Here is a 21,623-nt window from a genome sequence, read left to right on the forward strand (position 1 = left end):
TACTGTTGTCATGTCATTAAAAATGGCATATTTTGGCTGTGATATTGATTCACTTACAGAGTCCTTGCGTCTTTCGTATTCAACTATAAGCCTGGTTTCCTTTGATAACTATTAGCCTGTCGCAATGTTCTCTTGTATTGTATATTTGTGTTTCTGTCCTGTATGTTCTTCCATTAATTTGTATTGTAATCTTGTCCTGTAAGTGTTATCTTTAACATTACAATAAAAGGGGGAGGTTTGGCTAGCCACAAAACAGGTTCAACTCACCATTTTGTCTTAAAATGTCCTGTACCAAGTCGGGGAAATGGCTATTGCTATCTTATAGTTAATTTTTCTTCGTGTGGCAATTTTAGTGTTTCTGCTGTGTCGTTGTTTTCCTCTTATATTTGATGTATTTCCCTCAGGTTTAGTTTGTTACCCGGATTTGTTTTTCTTAACCGATTTATGAATATCGAACATCGGCATCTTGCTGTCGCTTTTATTTGCGTCGAACAAAACCAACCCCACATTTATTCTAAAACCAGTTGTTGGCATGACATGGGTTATGATCTCTCTGTGTTGAATACTTATTGATGGCCTTTGGTTGTTTTCTGCTCTTTGATTCGGTTGTTGTCTTTTACATCTTCCCCATTTCCATTCTCAAATCTATTATGCCGTGGTGTAGTGGTTAGTGCACCGGACTACTAACACAAAGGTTCCTGGTTCGATTCCCGTTCGGGATGAAAATTTCAGGAACTAAATTTTCGGCTCTCCCTTGACACCATTTGCGAGTATGGTTTTGAGGAAACGATGATAGTCCGTCGGAAGGGGACGATAAATGGCTGACCCGTGTTGAGAGAGAGCCATATCTCTGGCACGTTAAAGACACCCTTGTAGATTCCGAAAAAGAGTAGGCTAATGCCGCTACAAGGCAGCACTCGCACCCGCAAAGTGGAAAGGGATTAATATAAGTTGCAAAACTTGTTTCTCAATCCACTATAAATAAATATGTTTAAACTAAATTTATTATAGCATGTTCCTTCATTCATTGAACACATTGATATCGACTAATTGTAATGTTCATTTAGTAAATTTTGCATTCAGAAAGGGTCTTAATGCAGTTGCTTCATGTTAAGGGCTTTGCATAACTAATTTCAAATTGTATATAGATATAGGAAGATGTGGTGTGAGTGCCAATGAGACAATTCTCCATCCGAATAACAATTAAAAAAAAAAAGGAAACCATTATAGGTCAATGTACGGCTTCAACACGGAGCCTTGGCTTGCACCGAACAACAAGCTATAAAGGGCCCAAAATTACAAGTGTAGAACCATTCAAACGGGAAAACCAACGGTCTAATCTATATAAAAAAAACGAGAAACGAGAAACACGTATATATTATATAAACAAACGAGAACTACTGTACATCAGAGTACATCCCTATCGGTTTTACTCAAAAATTATATATTTATCAATGAACTGTTGTGCACTTGTATACTGTCAAAGTACCATTAAAATAATACTACATACATGGCGTTTGGCTGAATATTTATTTAAAGTAAATTAATAAAAATATTGAACTCCGAGGAAAATTCAAAAAAGGAAAGTCCCTAATCAAATGGTAAAGTCAAAAGCTCAAACACATCCACCGAATTAACTGACATTAAAGAGAAATTCAGTTTTGAAAGTTTATGATGAATTGTATGCTCATATGAATGCATGTCCGAATGAAAAAGTGAAATCACAAAATTACTGAACCACTAGGAAAGTCCTTAATCAAATGGCAAAATCAAAAGCTAAAACACATCAAACTAAGGGATAAAAACAGTCATATTCCTGACTTAGCACAGGCATATTCCTTATATAGAAAATGGGGAATTAAACCTGGTTCTAAAGCTGGCTAAACCTCTCACTTGTATGACAGTCGCATCAAATTCAAATATATTGACAACGATGTGTGAGCAAAACAGACATACATAATAGTTGAATGTGTATTTAACAATGTACTGTTGAAGAATCAATAATACATGTTTAATGTGATATAAACAACGTTTTAATATATTTCAGTTTTGAAAGTTAATGGTGAAAACTGTTACTACAAGTATTCATCGGACTTGGATTTAGATGTATGTCAATGTTACTGTACAGATGAGTATGTTACATATAATATTTTACTTTGGTTATTTAATTTTTTTGATAAATTTCTCAAACGTTTTATTTTTCAGTAGCACTTACCTACCCTTTTGTCTGCATTAATTAAGGTAGGCAGACAAGAAGGTAGGTAGAAGAGAGCACACGCATTGTGTGATCAAAGTACATTGGAGACCTGAATTTCATTTGGTATAATTGTTTACGATATTTTTTATTGTTGAAAAAACAACGTTAATTTGTGTTTCTGATAGAGGACTACTATTTTTTTTACACATATTTTCTATGAGACAGTTGTGTCAACTTATGTGGAGAAAGGTACCGTGTTTTTTTTTGCCAATTGCCAAGTTAATATTCATATCATTGATATCCTTTATGAAGAAATTTGTTGATTTGTTTTGTTATGTAAAAGTTAAAAAAAATGCCTAGCAAATATAAATCTTCAATCTTTACTCCCCTCGATACAACAGTTTTTACACCGCATTTGCTGCTCGTAAAGAACCTGCATCTATACCAACAAGACACAGCTCGCCTTCACATAGTCCTTTATTCTGTTGACCTTTTAGCCAACCAAAACACTTAAAAACAGTATGCACTGTCCATCTAAATCACCAGGTGTGAAAATCAAAAGAAGATAAGTGGAATGATTTGAGTAAACATCTGCGCAGTCTTAATCAAGCAGCGCAACAAACTCTACAAGAACTGCATCAGGCTCATGGGCAAGATTTTGAAGATAATTCGGTTGAATGGGTCTATGCCGACGGGTCCATATTAAATACTAGCCTAATGATGGGCACGACATAAATTGACCATGAAGTGACATAGTTTGATAAATTGTACCTGATTATGAATCATATTGATGTAAAAGTAAACTCAAGATCTTTAAAACCAGTGTGCCAAGTTTTAATGAAATGTTCTGCTTATTTGGTTTTTTTTAAAACTGTTTGAAAAGGTATTTAACACTATTTTCTTTCAATATTGCGTTTCATATTTTGAGAATATGAGCACCAACGTAAATCATTTTAATAAATTACGCACTATAATATATAACAGTATAAAACAGTAAAAAAAAGATGGTTTGATTTTTTTTTCAAATAATATACAATTGTAGAATTTTATTCCCTTTGTTTGTTGAAAGTGTTTTTATTGTCCGAGTGTGCTTGAAAAAAGCCCACAAAACTACAAACTGAAGTACTACGTTGACAACCAGAAAATACAAATAATTTAACATTTGAATGAGCTTCAACTTCAAAGTTTCCAATTAGACGTAGAGAGGGGATATACATAGCCCTTTACTCTTTTGTCGAAATATTATTGCTTACTCATAGTTGTTTTTATATTTACAGTTTTTTTCTTCAATGCCTATGATTGTATTATGAAACAAACAAAACACTAATCAATGTCATAATAATATATTAAACAGGATTAAGTAGCTTTCAGTGACCCTGAGTACTTTATATTGCACCAGACACAAGTTGGTTCCTTTTTCCTTTTTCCTTTTTCGACATTCAAATTTTGAAAAATATTACAAGTCCAAACTAAATTTTCCTCAATTTTTTTTCCCTCAAAATTATTTTTTTTCTCAAATTTTTTTTTTCCTCAAATTTTTTTTTCCTCAAATTTTTTTCCTCAATTTTTTTTTCTTCTCAAAATTGTTTTTTCCTCAAATTTTTTTTCCTCAAAATTTTTTTTTTCTCAAATTTTTTTTCCTCAAATTTTTTTTTCCTCAAATTTTTTTTCTCAAATTTTTTTTTTTCCTCATTTTTTTTCGTTTCCTTATTCAATTTCTTTTTCCTTATTCGATTTTTATTTCCTTTTTCATATTCATTTCCTTTTTCGGTTTCTATTCCCTGAATCGGATTCTATTTCCTTATTGGGTTTCTATTTCCTTATTCGGTTTCGATTTCCTTATTCGGTTTCTAGTTCCTTATTCGATTTTCATTTCCTTATTCGGTTTCTTTTTCCTTTTTCAATATTCATTTCCTTTTTCATTTCTATTTCCTTATTCAGTTTCTGTTTCCTTATTTGATTTCTTTTTCCTTATTCAATTTTCATTTCCTTATTCGGTTACTATTTCCTTATTGGATTTTCATTTCCTTATTCAATTTCCATTTCCTTTATACGGTTTCTTTTTCCTTTTTCAATATTCATTTCCTTTTTCGGTTTCTATTTCCTTATTCAGTTTCTATTTCCTTATTCGGTTTCTATTTCCTTATTCGGTTTCTTTTTCCTTATTTGGTTTCTTTTTCCTTTTTCAATATTCATTTCCTTTTTCGGTTTCTATTTCCTTATTCAGTTTCTATTTCCTTATTCGGTTTCTATTTCCTTATTCGGTTTCTTTTTCCTTATTCGGTTTCTTTTTCCTTTTTCAATATTCATTTCCTTTTTCGGTTTCTATTTCCTTATTTAGTTTCTATTTCCTTATTGGGTTTCTATTTCCTTATTCGGTTTCGATTTCCTTATTCGGTTTCTAGTTCCTTATTCGATTTTCATTTCCTTATTAGGTTTCTTTTTCCTTTTTCAATATTCATTTCCTTTTTCGGTTTCCATTTCCTTATTTGATTTCCATTTCCTTATTCGGTTTCTTTTTCCTTTTTCAACATTCATTTCCTTTTTCGGTTCCTATTTCCTTATCCTTATTCGATTGCTGTTTCCTTATTCGGTTTCTATTTCCTTATTCGGTTTCTATTTCCTTATTGGATTTTCATTTCCTTATTCGATTTCCATTTCCTTATTCGATTTCCATTTCCTTATTCGATTCCTTTTTCCTATTTCGATATTCAATATTGAAAAATATTACAAGTCCAAACTAAATTTTTTTTTGCTTCAAAATTTTTTTTCCTCAAAATTTTTTTTCCTCAAAATTTTTTTTCCTCAAAATTTTTTTTTCCTCAAATTTTTTTTCCTCAAATTTTGTTTTTTCTCAAATTTTTTTTTACCTCAAATTTTTTTTTTCCTCAAATTTTTTTTCGTCAAAATTTTTTTTTTCTCAAATTTTTTTTCCTCAAAATTTTTTTTCCTCAAATTTTTTTTCTCAATTTGTTTTTTTCTTCCTCATTTTTTTTCGTTTCCTTATTCAATTTCTTTTTCCTTATTCGATTTTTATTTCCTTTTTCATATTCATTTCCTTTTTCGGTTTCTATTCCCTGAATCGGATTCTATTTCCTTATTGGGTTTCTATTTCCTTATTCGGTTTCGATTTCCTTATTCGGTTTCTAGTTCCTTATTCAATTTTCATTTCCTTATTCGGTTTCTCTTTCCTTTTTCAATATTCATTTCCTTTTTCATTTCTATTTCCTTATTCGGTTTCTGTTTCCTTATTTGATTTCTTTTTCCTTATTCAATTTTCATTTCCTTATTCAGTTTCTAGTTCCTTATTCGATTTTCATTTCCTTATTCGGTTTCTTTTTCCTTTTTCAATATTCATTTCCTTTTTCGGTTTCTATTTCCTTATTCAGTTTCTATTTCCTTATTCGGTTTCTATTTCCTTATTCGGTTTCTTTTTCCTTATTCGGTTTCTTTTTCCTTTTTCAATATTCATTTCCTTTTTCGGTTTCTATTTCTTTATTCAGTTTCTATTTCCTTATTCGGTTTCTATTTCCTTATTCGGTTTCTTTTTCCTTATTCGGTTTCTTTTTCCTTTTTCAATATTCATTTCCTTTTTCGGTTTCTATTTCCTTATTTAGTTTCTATTTCCTTATTGGGTTTCTATTTCCTTATTCGGTTTCGATTTCCTTATTCGGTTTCTAGTTCCTTATTCGATTTTCATTTCCTTATTCGGTTTCTTTTTTCCTTTTTCAATATTCATTTCCTTTTTCGTTTCTATTTCCTTATTCGGTTTCTGTTTCCTTATTTGATTTCTTTTTCCTTATTCAATTTTCCTTTCCTTATTCGGTTTCTATTTCCTTATTGGATTTTCATTTCCTTATTCAATTTCCATTTCCTTATACGGTTTCTTTTTCCTTTTTCAATATTCATTTCCTTTTTCGGTTTCTATTTCCTTATTCAGTTTCTATTTCCTTATTCGGTTTCTATTTCCTTATTCGGTTTCTTTTTCCTTATTCGGTTTCTTTTTCCTTTTTCAATATTCATTTCCTTTTTCGGTTTCTATTTCCTTATTTAGTTTCTATTTCCTTATTGGGTTTCTATTTCCTTATTCGGTTTCGATTTCCTTATTCGGTTTCTAGTTCCTTATTCGATTTTTATTTCCTTATTCGGTTTCTTTTTCCTTTTTCAATATTCAATTCCTTTTTCGGTTTCTATTTCCTTATTCGGTTTCTATTTCCTTATTCGGTTTCTATTTCCTTATTGGATTTTCATTTCCTTATTCGATTTCCATTTCCTTATTCCATTTCCATTTCCTTATTCGGTTTCTTTTTCCTTTTTCAATATTCATTTCCTTTTTCGGTTTCTATTTCCTTATTCGGTTTCTATTTCCTTATTCGATTTTCATTTCCTTATTCGATTGCTGTTTCCTTATTCGGTTTCTATTTCCTTATTCGGTTTCTATTTCCTTATTCGGTTTCTATTTCCTTATTCGATTTTCATTTCCTTATTCGATTGCTGTTTCCTTATTCGGTTTCTATTTCCTTATTCGGTTTCTATTTCCTTATTCGGTTTCTATTTCCTTATTCAGTTTCTATTTCCTTATTGGATTTTCATTTCCTTATTCAATTTCCATTTCCTTATTCGATTTCCATTTCCTTATTCGGTTCCTTTTTCCTTTTTCGATATTCAATTTTGAAAAATATTACAAGTCCAAACAAAATTTTTTTTGCTTCAAAGGTAAATTTTTTTTCCTTCAAAATTTTTTTTCCTCAAAATTTTTTTTTCCTCAAAATTTTTTTTCCTCAAAATTTTTTTTTCCTCAAATTTTTTATCCTCAAAATTTTTTTTCTCAAAAAGTTTTTCAAATTTTTTTTTCGTTTCCTTATTCGTTCTTTTTCATTTCCTTATACAGTTTCTATTCCCTTATTCGATTTCCATTTACTTATTCGATTTTCATTTCCTTATTCGGTTTCTTTTTCCTTATTCGGTTTCTATTTCCTTATTCAGTTTCTTTTTCCTTATTCGGTTTCTGTTTCCTTATTTGATTTCTTTTTCCTTATTCAATTTTCATTTCCTTATTCGGTTATTATTTCCTTATATTTACAACTATCAAACATCAACACGCACCAAACTGGATGTTATTGAAAGATATCTAGAGGTCAATATACAGGCTCGAACAAAAGACAAAAAAGGAAAAGTATAGCGAGCTTTTTGGGATGAAGTAAAGACCGAACGTCAGTTTTAGTCGGATATACTTTAATGTTAGTCTTACATGTATAGATGTGTACATATATCATTGATTCAGTGGCGATGGCAAATAGACACTGATAAGTCTTAAATAAAATTTTATAGTTTTGAATATTTCTTCATCAGTTGACTAAAAATAAGTGGAGGTATGTTCTTATTGCCGACAAGAAAGGCACTCAACCTATATTAATTTGTGCATAAAGCGATTGAAAGTTGCTAAATACTGAATGTTTTTGCCACAAATGCGAAAGTTTTAATCTGTGTATATATACTTAAAATACGATGATAAAATTCATGTCTTTTTCAGGATTTCTGTCAGATCCAACCATGTAGTAAGTCATGTTGGTGAGATATGGTTTTAGTCGATGATGTTCCTGACGAACCTGTAGTACAAAGTATATCACTGGATTGAGCTCTCTGTCTAAGTGTATCATTAAAGTGCTTTGCTTTGAGCTGAGTTCATTGCTGTGCAATTCATTCTTTGTGAAATAAAGATTTGACATACAACTCTCATGTACAAGGATTTGTCAAAGTAGTATTCATTCTATGTACAATGTACTAGTATGTAATAGGGAGATAAAAAAAAAAGCATTTTATTTCGATTTGAACCAAACATTATGTGTCTATTGATCAAATTGAAGAAAAAAAAACCGGACAATGCTACTCCCCCTTCAAGCAATATTATGCTAGGTTGTTTTAATACATCTGTATTGCCTACTAAAGACTAGGACCTGAGTGTAAATGGTCATTCAATTATGTGAAGAAGAACAAATTTAGGCCTATCTGGCCTAATTGATTTCTAAAACTATTATATTTCATTGTACCTGTTCAACATTTTTTCATTTATTTGTTTATTTCTTAATGTGTGTGAATTAACATATGTTTGGATTGGGAAACAAGTTTTGCAACTTATATTAATCCCTTTCCACTTTGCGGGTGAGAGTGCTGCCTTGTAGCGGCATTAGCCTACTCTTTTTCGAAATCTACAAGGGTGTCTTTAACGTGCAAGAGATATGGCTCTCTTTTATCACGGGTCAGCCATTTATCGTCCCCTTGCGACGGACTATCATCGTTTCCTTAAGACCGTACTCGCAAATGGTGTCAAGGGAGAGCAGAAAATTGAGTCCCTGAAATTGTCATCCCGAACGGGAATCGAACCAGGAACCTTTAAGTGAGTAGTTCGATGATCTAACCACTACACCACGGCTCTCACTAACATTGTTACAGTAAATGTTAATTACTACACTTTCATACCACAACAAATACTGTAATGGTATCACTTATATTTGTGTCCATATATTATAACCAAAAAAATAAAAAGAGAATAATTTTGCACTACCATTTTTGTATTGAATATTATAACTTTTTAGATATCTAGACACATTAACTAGATGCTCATAATATCCACTTTACATGCTTGAATTCTACCAGATTACTCTAAGAACAGTTATGAGTCTTTGAAGCATGCTAACAAAGGATCTTTTCACGATATCATTTTCACATTAGTAAAAACTCCTTTTTGCTTTGACAAGCTTTGGAGGAAATATTATCAAAGAATTGAAGAAAAAACCACAACACATAAGTTCTCTTTCTAGCTCATCTAGCCCCAAGCATCATGTCAGGCATTTTCATTACTAAAAAAAACAATTCGACATTTTGACAAAAAGTTTTACTAATGATACTGACGATCCACCATAAAGTAATATACATAGATCCATACAAATAGTAAGCAAATACATATGAAAAAGATGTGGTATGATTGCCAATGAGACCAAAATGACACAGAAATTAAAACAACTACAGTACGACCTTCAACAATGAGCAAAGCCCATACCGCATAGTCAGATATTAAAGGCCCCGAAATGACAATATAGAACAATTCAAACGAGAAAACTGACGGCCTTATTTATGTACAAAAAATAAACGAAAAACAAATCCACACTCATCTGTGTCCACACTTGTTATCTAATAAAATATCATACAAACACTATATATATATATATATATTATTAATTCGTATATTTTAACATATTTGATTCGTTTAGAGATAGTCACATGTTAAACTATATTTTCGAAGGTAGAGAAAAAACGGCGGATAGCAAAAAGCATATTGACCGGCAAAAAAGCATATCGCACGGTTATTTTTAGAATATCTAAAAACCGATATACTTTGTGACGTCATGTACTGAATTTCAGGGGCGGATTCTGGATTTTAGAAAAGGGGCGACATTTTTAAAGATGGCTGAGCGAAGCGAGTCGAAAAAAATTGTGACCTTTTTGGGGGCTAAAAAACATAAAATTTGTGTAGAATGCATATTTAAACGGTTCCTTATTTTGGGCATATATATTTTATAGTTGCTGTAAAGTGTAAGGGTTGAACATTTTTTTATGCTGTATATATAAAATAATAGTATGGATCCAAAGCTATTTACTGCTTTATTGCATGTAGGACCTCGACATGGACAATTCTTGTTTGTTGTATGTTAAGTTAGAACAACCTCACAGATTTCTTGTTGTAAACCAGATATACGCCGGGCTCTTCAATGAAATTTACAATACGACCGACACGATTGAAGAAAGACAAACAAGCAATTTTTATCCAAATGCTCGGTTGATATGTTTCGCCAAATTTTTTTAATGGAAATGCGGGGTTCCAAATTAACAAAAGGCTACGACATAATTCTAAAATGACAGCGAGTTTATGAATGACGGTTGACAAATGGATCACACAATTTTCAATGGAAAGACCTTTTGATATTTTTCTGATTATTTTTTTTTCTGCCAAATTTTTTTCGCAGATCCGTTCATCATCCGTTTTGTCGGTTATACGTCCGGTAGAGGTCCGTTTCACATTTGTTCAACATTCGTTTTATACGTGACACATCCGGTCGAAATCCGTTAATGAATTTGTCTTTTTTTACCTCCAACGGAACTGTAGCGGACAATTTACGGATACAAAATTGAAACGAAATGGACGAGTACCGTCCAAAACAGACGCCTACCGGACGTTCAACGGACACTTCATCCGTTGGACGTCCGTTGAAAGTTTTGAACATGCTCAAAATTTTCCACCGGATATAACGTACGCTTTACGGACACGAAACGGATATGAATGGACGTCTAACGATTGAGAACGGATGTATAACGGACATGAACGAATTGAAAAAAAGGTAATCGTTAGGTATCCGTTCGAGCTATCCGTTAATGCTCGGTCACACCTTACCGGATAGCACGAACGGACGCCTAACGGATAAAAAATTAAAGTTGTCCGCTGACGAAATTGTCCGTTGAATGTCCGTTCAAAGTTTTGAACATGCTCAAATTTTCCACCGGATATAACGTCCGCTTAACGGGCATGATACGGATATGAACGGACGTCTAACGGGCATGAACGAATTGAAAAAATGGAAATCGTTAGGCATCCGTTCGAGCTATCCGTTGAGGTGTGAACAAGGCTTTCATGTGTGACAGAGGCTTACAGAAGACAACTCGCTACGCATTTTTGATTTGCTATGGATTTCATAAAATGTTATACTAAAATCCCGGCCGAGTCAGCATTTTTTGTTAGTGTATACTATTGGAGTCCATTTAAAGACTTAAAGAAGGACTTGATTAACTGTAGAACCCTATGGGATTTATTGTTTTATATTTTCAAATAACTATTTCTCGAAAACAGTAAGTGATAGACAGACACGGTCTTCAGTAATGAGTGTTTTTTAGCCCCCAAAAAGGTCACAATTTTTTTCGACTCGCTTCGCTCAGCCATCTTTAAAAATGTCGCCCCTTTTCTAAAATCCAGAATCCGCCCCTGAAATTCAGTACATGACGTCACAAAGTATATCGGTTTTTAGATATTCTAAAAATAACCGTGCGATATGCTTTTTTGCCGGTCAATATGCTTTTTGCTATCCGCCGTTTTTTCTCTACCTTCGAAAATATAGTTTAACATGTGACTATCTCTAAACGAATCAAATATGTTAAAATATACGAATTAATAATATATATATATATATAGTGTTTGTATGATATTTTATTAGATAACAAGTGTGGACACAGATGAGTGTGGATTTGTTTTTCGTTTATTTTTTGTACATAAATAAGGCCGTCAGTTTTCTCGTTTGAATTGTTCTACATTGTCATTTCGGGGCCTTTAATATCTGACTATGCGGTATGGGCTTTGCTCATTGTTGAAGGTCGTACTGTAGTTGTTTTAATTTCTGTGTCATTTTGGTCTCATTGGCAATCATACCACATCTTTTTCATATGTATTTGCTTACTATTTGTATGGATCTATGTATATTACTTTATGGTGGATCGTCAGTATCATTAGTAAAACTTTTTGTCAAAATGTCGAATTGTTTTTTTTAGTAATGAAAATGCCTGACATGATGCTTGGGGCTAGATGAGCTAGAAAGAGAACTTATGTGTTGTGGTTTTTTCTTCAATTCTTTGATAATATTTCCTCCAAAGCTTGTCAAAGCAAAAAGGAGTTTTTACTAATGTGAAAATGATATCGTGAAAAGATCCTTTGTTAGCATGCTTCAAAGACTCATAACTGTTCTTAGAGTAATCTGGTAGAATTCAAGCATGTAAAGTGGATATTATGAGCATCTAGTTAATGTGTCTAGATATCTAAAAAGTTATAATATTCAATACAAAAATGGTAGTGCAAAATTATTCTCTTTTTATTTTTTTGGTTATAATATATGGACACAAATATAAGTGATACCATTACAGTATTTGTTGTGGTATGAAAGTGTAGTAATTAACATTTACTGTAACAATGTTAGTGAGAGCCGTGGTGTAGTGGTTAGATCATCGAACTACTCACTTAAAGGTTCCTGGTTCGATTCCCGTTCGGGATGACAATTTCAGGGACTCAATTTTCTGCTCTCCCTTGACACCATTTGCGAATATGGTCTTAAGGAAACGATGATAGTCCGTCGCAAGGGGACGATAAATGGCTGACCCGTGATAAGAGAGAGCCATATCTCTTGCACGTTAAAGACACCCTTGTAGATTTCGAAAAAGAGTAGGCTAATGCCGCTACAAGGCAACACTCTCATCCGCAAAGTGGAAAGGGATTAATATAAGTTGCAAAACTTGTTTCCCAATCCAAACATATGTTAATTCACACAAATTAAGAAATAAACAAATAAATGAAAAAATGTTGAACAGGTACAATGAAATATAATAGTTTTAGAAATCAATTAGGCCAGATAGGCCTAAATTTGTTCTTCTTCACATAATTGAATGACCATTTACACTCAGGTCCTAGTCTTTAGTAGGCAATACAGATGTATTAAAACAACCTAGCATAATATTGCTTGAAGGGGGAGTAGCATTGTCCGGTTTTTTTTCTTCAATTTGATCAATAGACACATAATGTTTGGTTCAAATCGAAATAAAATGCTTTTTTTTTTATCTCCCTATTACATACTAGTACATTGTACATAGAATGAATACTACTTTGACAAATCCTTGTACATAAGAGTTGTATGTCAAATCTTTATTTCACAAAGAATGAATTGCACAGCAATGAACTCAGCTCAAAGCAAAGCACTTTAATGATACACTTAGACAGAGAGCTCAATCCAGTGATATACTTTGTACTACAGGTTCGTCAGGAACATCATCGACTAAAACCATATCTCACCAACATGACTTACTACATGGTTGGATCTGACAGAAATCCTGAAAAAGACATGAATTTTATCATCGTATTTTAAGTATATATACACAGATTAAAACTTTCGCATTTGTGGCAAAAACATTCAGTATTTAGCAACTTTCAATCGCTTTATGCACAAATTAATATAGGTTGAGTGCCTCTCTTGTCGGCAATAAGAACATACCTCCACTTATTTTTAGTCAACTGATGAAGAAACATTCAAAACTATAAAATTTTATTTAAGACTTATCCGTGTCTATTTGCAATCGCCACTGAATCAATGATATATGTACACATCTATACATGTAAGACTAACATTAAAGTATATCCGACTAAAACTGACGTTCGGTCTTTACTTCATCCCAAAAAGCTCGCTATACTTTTCCTTTTTTGTCTTTTGTTCGAGCCTGTATATTGACCTCTAGATATCTTTCAATTACATCCAGTTTGGTGCGTGTTGATGTTTGATAGTTGTAAATATAAGAAAATAATAACCGAATAAGGAAATGAAAATTGAATAAGGAAAAAGAAATCAAATAAGGAAACAGAAACCGAATAAGGAAAAAGAAACTGAATAAGGAAATAGAAACCGAATAAGGAAAAAGAAACCGAATAAGGAAATGAAAATAGAATAAGGAAATGGAAATCGAATAAGGGAATAGAAACTGTATAAGGAAATGAAAAAGAACGAATAAGGAAACGAAAAAAAAAATTGAAAAACTTTTTGAGAAAAAAAATTTTGAGGATAAAAAATTTGAGAAAAAAAAAATTTTGAGGAAAAAAAATTTTGAAGAAAAAAAATTTTGAGGAAAAAAAATTTTGAAGGAAAAAAAAATTTGAAGCAAAAAAAAATTTTGTTTGGACTTGTAATATTTTTCAAAATTGAATATCGAAAAAGGAAAAAGGAACCGAATAAGGAAATAGAAACCGAATAAGGAAATAGAAACTGAATAAGGAAATAGAAACCGAAAAAGGAAATGAATATTGAAAAAGGAAAAAGAAACCGAATAAGGAAATGAAAATCGAATAAGGAACTAGAAACTGAATAAGGAAATGCAAATTGAATAAGGAAAAAGTAATCAAATAAGGAAACAGAAACCGAATAAGGAAATAGAAACGAAAAAGGAAATGAATATTGAAAAAGGAAAAAGAAACCGAATAAGGAAATGAAAATCGAATAAGGAACTAGAAACCGAATAAGGAAATCGAAACCGAATAAGGAAATAGAAACCGAATAATGAAATAGAAAACGAATTAAGGAAATAGAAACCGAATAAGGAAACAGCAATCGAATAAGGAAATGAAAATCGAATAAGGAAATAGAAACCGAATAAGGAAATAGAAACCGAAAAAGGAAATGAATATTGAAAAAGGAAAAAGAAACCGAATAAGGAAATGGAAATCGAATAAGGAAATGGAAATCGAATAAGGAAATGAAAATCCAATAAGGAAATAGAAACCGAATAAGGAAATAGAAACCGAATAATGAAATAGAAAACGAATAAGGAAATAGAAACCGAATAAGGAAACAGCAATCGAATAAGGAAATGAAAATCGAATAAGGAAATAGAAACCGAATAAGGAAATAGAAACCGAATAAGGAAATAGAAACTGAATAAGGAAAAAAAAACCGAAAAAGGAAATGAATATTGAAAAAGGAAAAAGAAACCGAATAAGGAAATGAAAATTGAATAAGGAACTAGAAACTGAATAAGGAAATGCAAATTGAATAAGGAAAAAGTAATCAAATAAGGAAACAGAAACCGAATAAGGAAATAGAAACGAAAAAGGAAATGAATATTGAAAAAGGAAAAAGAAACCGAATAAGGAAATGAAAATCGAATAAGGAACTAGAAACCGAATAAGGAAATCGAAACCGAATAAGGAAATAGAAACCGAATAATGAAATAGAAAACGAATTAAGGAAATAGAAACCGAATAAGGAAACAGCAATCGAATAAGGAAATGAAAATCGAATAAGGAAATAGAAACCGAATAAGGAAATAGAAACCGAAAAAGGAAATGAATATTGAAAAAGGAAAAAGAAACCGAATAAGGAAATGGAAATCGAATAAGGAAATGGAAATCGAATAAGGAAATGAAAATCCAATAAGGAAATAGAAACCGAATAAGGAAATAGAAACCGAAAAAGGAAATGAATATTGAAAAAGGAAAAAGAAACCGAATAAGGAAATGAAAATCGAATAAGGAACTAGAAACAGAATAAGGAAATCGAAACCCAATAAGGAAATAGAAACCCAATAAGGAAATAGAAACTAAATAAGGAAATAGAAACCGAAAAAGGAAATGAATATTGAAAAAGGAAAAAGAAACCGAATAAGGAAAAAGAAACCGAATAAGGAAATAGAAACCGAATAGGGAAATAGAAACTGAATAAGGAAATAGAAACCGAAAAAGGAAATGAATATTGAAAAAGGAAAAAGAAACCGAATAAGGAAAAAGAAACCGAATAAGGAAATAGAAACCGAATAGGGAAATAGAAACTGAATAAGGAAATAGAAACCGAAAAAGGAAATGAATATTGAAAAAGGAAAAAGAAACCGAATAAGGAAATGAAAACCGAATAAGGAAATAGAAACCGAATAATGAAATAGAAAACGAATAAGGAAATAGAAACCGAATAAGGAAACAGCAATCGAATAAGGAAATGAAAATCGAATAAGGAAATAGAAACCGAATAAGGAAATAGAAACCGAAAAAGGAAATGAATATTGAAAAAGGAAAAAGAAACCGAATAAGGAAATGGAAATCGAATAAGGAAATGGAAATCGAATAAGGAAATGAAAATCCAATAAGGAAATAGAAACCGAATAAGGAAATAGAAACCGAAAAAGGAAATGAATATTGAAAAAGGAAAAAGAAACAGAATAAGGAAATCGAAACCCAATAAGGAAATAGAAACCCAATAAGGAAATAGAAACTAAATAAGGAAATAGAAACCGAAAAAGGAAATGAATATTGAAAAAGGAAAAAGAAACCGAATAAGGAAAAAGAAACCGAATAAGGAAATAGAAACCGAATAGGGAAATAGAAACTGAATAAGGAAATAGAAACCGAAAAAGGAAATGAATATTGAAAAAGGAAAAAGAAACCGAATAAGGAAAAAGAAACCGAATAAGGAAATAGAAACCGAATAAGGAAATAGAAACTGAATAAGGAAATAGAAACCGAAAAAGGAAATGAATATTGAAAAAGGAAAAAGAAACCGAATAAGGAAATGAAAATCGAATAAGGAACTAGAAACCGAATAAGGAAATCGAAACCGAATAAGGAAATAGAAACCCAATAAGGAAATAGAATCCGATTCAGGTAAAAGAAACCGAAAAAGGAAATGAATATGAAAAAGGAAATAAAAATCGAATAAGGAAAAAGAAATTGAATAAGGAAACGAAAAAAAATGAGGAAAAAAAAAATTGAGGAAAAAAAATTTTGAGGAAAAAAAATTTGAGAAAAAAAAAATTTTGAGGAGAAAAAATTTGAGGAAAAAAAAAATTTGAGGAAAAAAAAATTTTGAGAAAAAAAAAAATTTGAGGAAAAAAATTTTGAGGAAAAAAAAATTTTGAGGAAAAAAAAATTTTGAGGAAAATAAATTTTGAGGAAAAAAAAAATTTAGTTTGGACTTGTAATATTTTCAAAATTGAATATCGAAATAGGAAAAAGGAACCGAATAAGGAAATGGAAATCGAATAAGGAAATGGAAATCGAATAAGGAAATGAAAATCGAATAAGGAAATAGAAACCGAATAAGGAAATAGAAACCGAATAAGGAAATAGAAACCGAATAAGGAAACAGCAATCGAATAAGGAAATGAAAATCAAATAAGGAAATAGAAACAGAATAAGGAAATAGAAACCGAAAAAAGGAAATGAATATTGAAAAAGGAAAAAGAAACCGAATAAGGAAATGGAAATCGAATAAGGAAATGGAAATCGAATAAGGAAATGAAAATCCAATAAGGAAATAGAAACCGAATAAGGAAATAGAAACCGAAAAAGGAAATGAATATTGAAAAAGGAAAAAGAAACCGAATAAGGAAATGAAAATTGAATAAGGAACTAGAAACAGAATAAGGAAATCGAAACCCAATAAGGAAATAGAAACTAAATAAGGAAATAGAAACCGAAAAAGGAAATCGAAACCGAATAAGGAAATAGAAACCCAATAAGGAAATAGAATCCGATTCAGGGAATAGAAACCGAAAAAGGAAATAAAAATCGAATAAGGAAAAAGAAATTGAATAAGGAAACGAAAAAAAATGAGGAAAAAAAAATTTGAGGAAAAAAAATTTTGAGGAAAAAAAATTTGAGAAAAAAAAAATTTTGAGGAAAAAAAAATTTGAGGAAAAAAAAAATTTGAGAAAAAAAAAATTTGAGGAAAAAAAAATTTTGAGGAAAAAAAATTTTGAGGAAAAAAAAATTTTGAGGAAAAAAAGTTTTGAAGCAAAAAAAAATTTAGTTTGGACTTGTAATATTTTTCAAAATTTGAATATCGAAAAAGGAAAAAGGAAAAAGGAACCAACTTGTGTCTGATATTGCATGATTTGTGTCTATTGCGTTTATGTTATTTATTTGTCATTGTGCGTAATACCTATCTATTGTGTGAAGCCATTTGTAATTGATTTTAACAATTTTTCAAAATGTGTGATGATAATCACCCAAATTATGACACTAGAGTTTATGGCTAACATATCTGTTTTATCTGGCTACAGTCTGTATATGCCTGTCCACAGTTCGAAGCCTGTTGAGTGAATGCCATCGGTTCATGTTTGTCAGATTTGGTTCTCTGAAATCGTTTTGTAATAAACTAGGCAGTTTTCGTTTCAATTGTTTCAACCATTTAATGGCAGGGTTTTGAGGATTAGAAGATTTTTTTTCATGGTGACCTTTCATTGCTTATATTTATGTCATTAAATATGTCCTTTTGACCATCAGTGTATATGAAAATATCCATTGTATTTTACGAATCTGACACGGTGATCATAAAAGTCATTCTTCGTGGGCAGTATCAGTTGGAACAATGTCATTTAAAAATGTCTCTAATTCACACACGTGCAATTTGATTATCACTATACATCTTTTTGTATTTTATTAACCCTTGCTTTTTCAGTGCTACAATTGTCGGTGCTGTAGCAGGAACTATCATTTTTATACTCATTATTGTTGTTATTCTTATCGTGTGTAAAAAGTATACTACCAAGTCAACTTCTATTCATACCACTCCGTATACCGGCGGAACTTCTATTACCACACAACAGCATCAACAACACCAAGGTAATAATAATAATCACGTGATTTATTTTTTGAAAATAAGACTAGGTTAATGCATAAAAAGTAAAATTGCAAACATACCGAACTCCAAGAAAAATTGAAGAAAGGCGATTTAAAAGAAGCCAAAACCAATAGCTCAAACACATAAAACGAACGACACACAGCTGTCATATTCCAGACATGTAACAGTCATTTCCTTATGTAGAACATTGTTAATTTAACATAGTTTGTATAGATAGATAAACTTCTCACCTGTATGACAATTACATAGAATTCCATAATATTGACAACCATGTGTGCATATTATTGTTCTCAAACAAATATTTAGAAACCCTTGCTAATTCTACATGAATGAATGATTGCAATACACTTTTTTGTAAGTATGCAATCTTAGCAAAAAATCAAAACAAAGATACAATAGTTTCGAAACGATATATAGTGCTGACAATTTCAGTTCCTAAGGCTAATTATCTCTCAAATGATAAAGTCATTCGTAATAATAATAGACGAACCATAAAGTAAGTTTGTTGTGTCCATTTAATTCATGGTGAACTTTTTATTTATAATATAAGTATAGATGAAAACTTATTTTCCTGTAAGAAACTACTATACTCTACATTCTATTGTAATCATGATCACAATTTCAACACTCAAATACTGTAAACCAACTTATTTTCGCGGATACTTTATTTCGCATTTAGCCCTATCTAGTCAACTTCGCGGCTATTTAATTCAGCGATTTTCTTTTTTACTTGAGGTGTTTAGATAAGGTAAGATCCAATTTATACATCTTCGCGACGATTTAAATTCCTGTCTTTTTTCTAATCGCGAAAGTCACGAAAATAAATCGCTCGCGAAATTCAATTGGATTACAGTACTCTTCAAAAATTTCTGGTCTCGTACATCTTTGGCTTTTAAATATTCGGATTACTTTATGTGGAGTTTTTTTTTCTAGCGGAGTCGGTCATTTATAGGCATCGACATTCAATTTTGAATCCCTTTCTATCTCTTTTCAATATGATTTAAAATGCTTTGCAAATCTGATTCTATAAGCAGTTTGTTTAAGTATATGAAATATGATTGGTCCGAAAGAATTGTTTTCCTTGATTTACACTGCGATAGACCATACTGTCAAAAAATGATAACACCAAGTTGATATTCCTGTGTGATGTTTTTCATACGCGATACCGAAAAATTGGACTCTTAAAAAGCTGACATTGTTCAAAATTAGTTTGCAATATTTTGTGTTAATATCTCTTAATAACAAAAAATTACAACAGCAAAACAAGGCGGCATCATATACCTCCATATACCTCCTTAAAAAAAAGCACTTAAGATATATATTGTGAAAGAACTTTTAGTTAAAGGCAAGCGTGTATGAATAGGAAAATAACATAATATTATTCTGATAATCTTAGTTTTCATCGGATAATAACTGCACACACAATCAATAAAACTAACACACAGGTAATAAAGAATAAGTTCCCAATGTATATGTCTCTATATTTATTCTCATTCCAGCTCCACCACCAATGATTCATGGGCAGTCTGGACAGAATCCATAACCAGGCGGCGTGAACGCCGGTATGTCATCAGCCACAAGCAAACTATCTATCGATATAAAATCCACATCTATTGAAATTGAAATACTAACATTTATTCCACCTTAATACTTTCAATGCTTTATATTCACATTACTATAACACGTGTCATGGTACTTTTCTATCCTAAATTCATTTATTTGGTTTTGATATATTATTTGTTATTCGCATCGGATTTGTCTAATGCTTAGTCCGTTTCTGTGTGTGTTACATTTTAATGTTGTGTCGTTGTTCTCTTTTTATATTTGATGCGTTTCCCTCAGTTTTGGTTTGTTACCCCGATTTTGTTTTTTGTCCATGGATTTACGAGTTTTGAACAGCGGTATACTACTGTTGCCTTTATTTATACTTTAACTTTAATTCAGTAATATTAACATGTGATTAAGGCAATTATCAATTTAACAAGTCACTGAAATTTTATTCATATTAAGTTTAAGTTTTGGATGAATAATAAATAATGCAGCGTGACTTAGACAACGAGGAGACTTTATATATTATGCCAGTTTTATTTCAGCTTCCCAATTCTGCATGCGGAGTATATATCTCCCAATTGATACGACATTCCCGGGCTCACACGGAAGCTATTAAACCAAAAGTTCCAAATGGTGAAGTTAAAATCATCTCTTTGTTTTTTGTAAATTTTACGGACACCATTATGATTTGGTTGAGCGTTATAGAATATCGGTTTAACGGATGATATCGGATGATATCGGATCTGTTGCTTACGTTTTAACTACAATATTTCCTTTTCACGAAATGGGACCTACTAAAAGATATTTGTCTCCGAGTTTGTTAAAACATGAGCAATGCAATCGGTGCCACATGTGCATTATGATCTACTTACTCTTCCGAAGATCACCCTCAGTTTTTGATGGTGTTCGTTTTGCTTATTCTTAAGTTTTTTATGTTTTGTCTTGTGTACTATTATTTGTCTGCTTGTCTTTTTCTATTTTAGCCATGGCGTTGTCAGTTTATTTTCCCTTTATGATTTAAAATGTCCCTCTGGTATCTTTCGCACTTCTATTGTTAAACCAATATATTTTTTACGTTTACGGACTGGAGGAAAATACTAAAATTTTGAATAAAATCTATGATAAGAGAGAATCCTTTGTTTTATTATATTCTTGATAACTTTTTATTTTTTTTCTTCTTAAATATTAAAGAAAACTTAAGAGATATTTTGTAGGCAGTACATATTAAGTTCACATAAAACTGCGAACAATGCCAGCTGATTTATAAGGTTTAGCGTATGCTACCGCGTTTGTGGATCTCGTCATTCGCAAGGCATCACTCTAAATAATGATTTAATATTGCAATAAGAAAACGGGGAAAGAGCTTCAGAAACATCTCTGTAGTATTATTGGTTGACTATTGCTCATGTCTTAATGCGTAAGGATGTACTCATATGATCTAGGGTAAATTAGATAAATCAAGAATTCAAAACTGATACTTTAAGCTGGAAGAGTATTAGTTAAGACTCGAAATAAGTTAAAAATATTGATAGGTCATGAAGCTCCTTTTCGTAATATTTGATTTTTAAAATATGGCGGGCAAAGGCTGACTTGGACTTTTACCTTATATTTGCATTGGTATTATATGGGTCTCAAATCATATTTGTTCAGACCAATTTGTATTGTTC

At 31.3% G+C, this 21,623-nt stretch overlaps 1 protein-coding gene across 1 annotated transcript; it reads left to right on the forward strand.

The window, feature by feature from the left end:
• Positions 1–650: 650 nt before the first annotated feature.
• LOC134712374 (uncharacterized) lies at positions 651–20,019 on the forward strand. The gene is made up of 4 exons (XM_063573905.1): positions 651–666; positions 2,048–2,132; positions 18,223–18,386; positions 19,905–20,019. Exons 1-4 carry the CDS (start codon positions 651–653, stop codon positions 19,946–19,948), a joined length of 309 nt encoding a protein of 102 aa, XP_063429975.1. The 3' UTR covers positions 19,949–20,019.
• Positions 20,020–21,623: the final 1,604 nt, after the last annotated feature.

Source organism: Mytilus trossulus, chromosome 1 (genome assembly GCF_036588685.1).
Source record: "Mytilus trossulus isolate FHL-02 chromosome 1, PNRI_Mtr1.1.1.hap1, whole genome shotgun sequence".
Classification (NCBI taxonomy): domain Eukaryota; kingdom Metazoa; phylum Mollusca; class Bivalvia; order Mytilida; family Mytilidae; genus Mytilus; species Mytilus trossulus.

Excerpts from the sequence above, each read along its gene's own strand:
- LOC134712374 (XM_063573905.1), top strand. Across the intron at positions 2,133-18,222 it reads CAATGTTACTGTACAGATGA|TGCTACAATTGTCGGTGCTG; the intron begins GTATGTTACATA and ends TTGCTTTTTCAG. Across the intron at positions 18,387-19,904 it reads ACAGCATCAACAACACCAAG|CTCCACCACCAATGATTCAT; the intron begins GTAATAATAATA and ends TTCTCATTCCAG.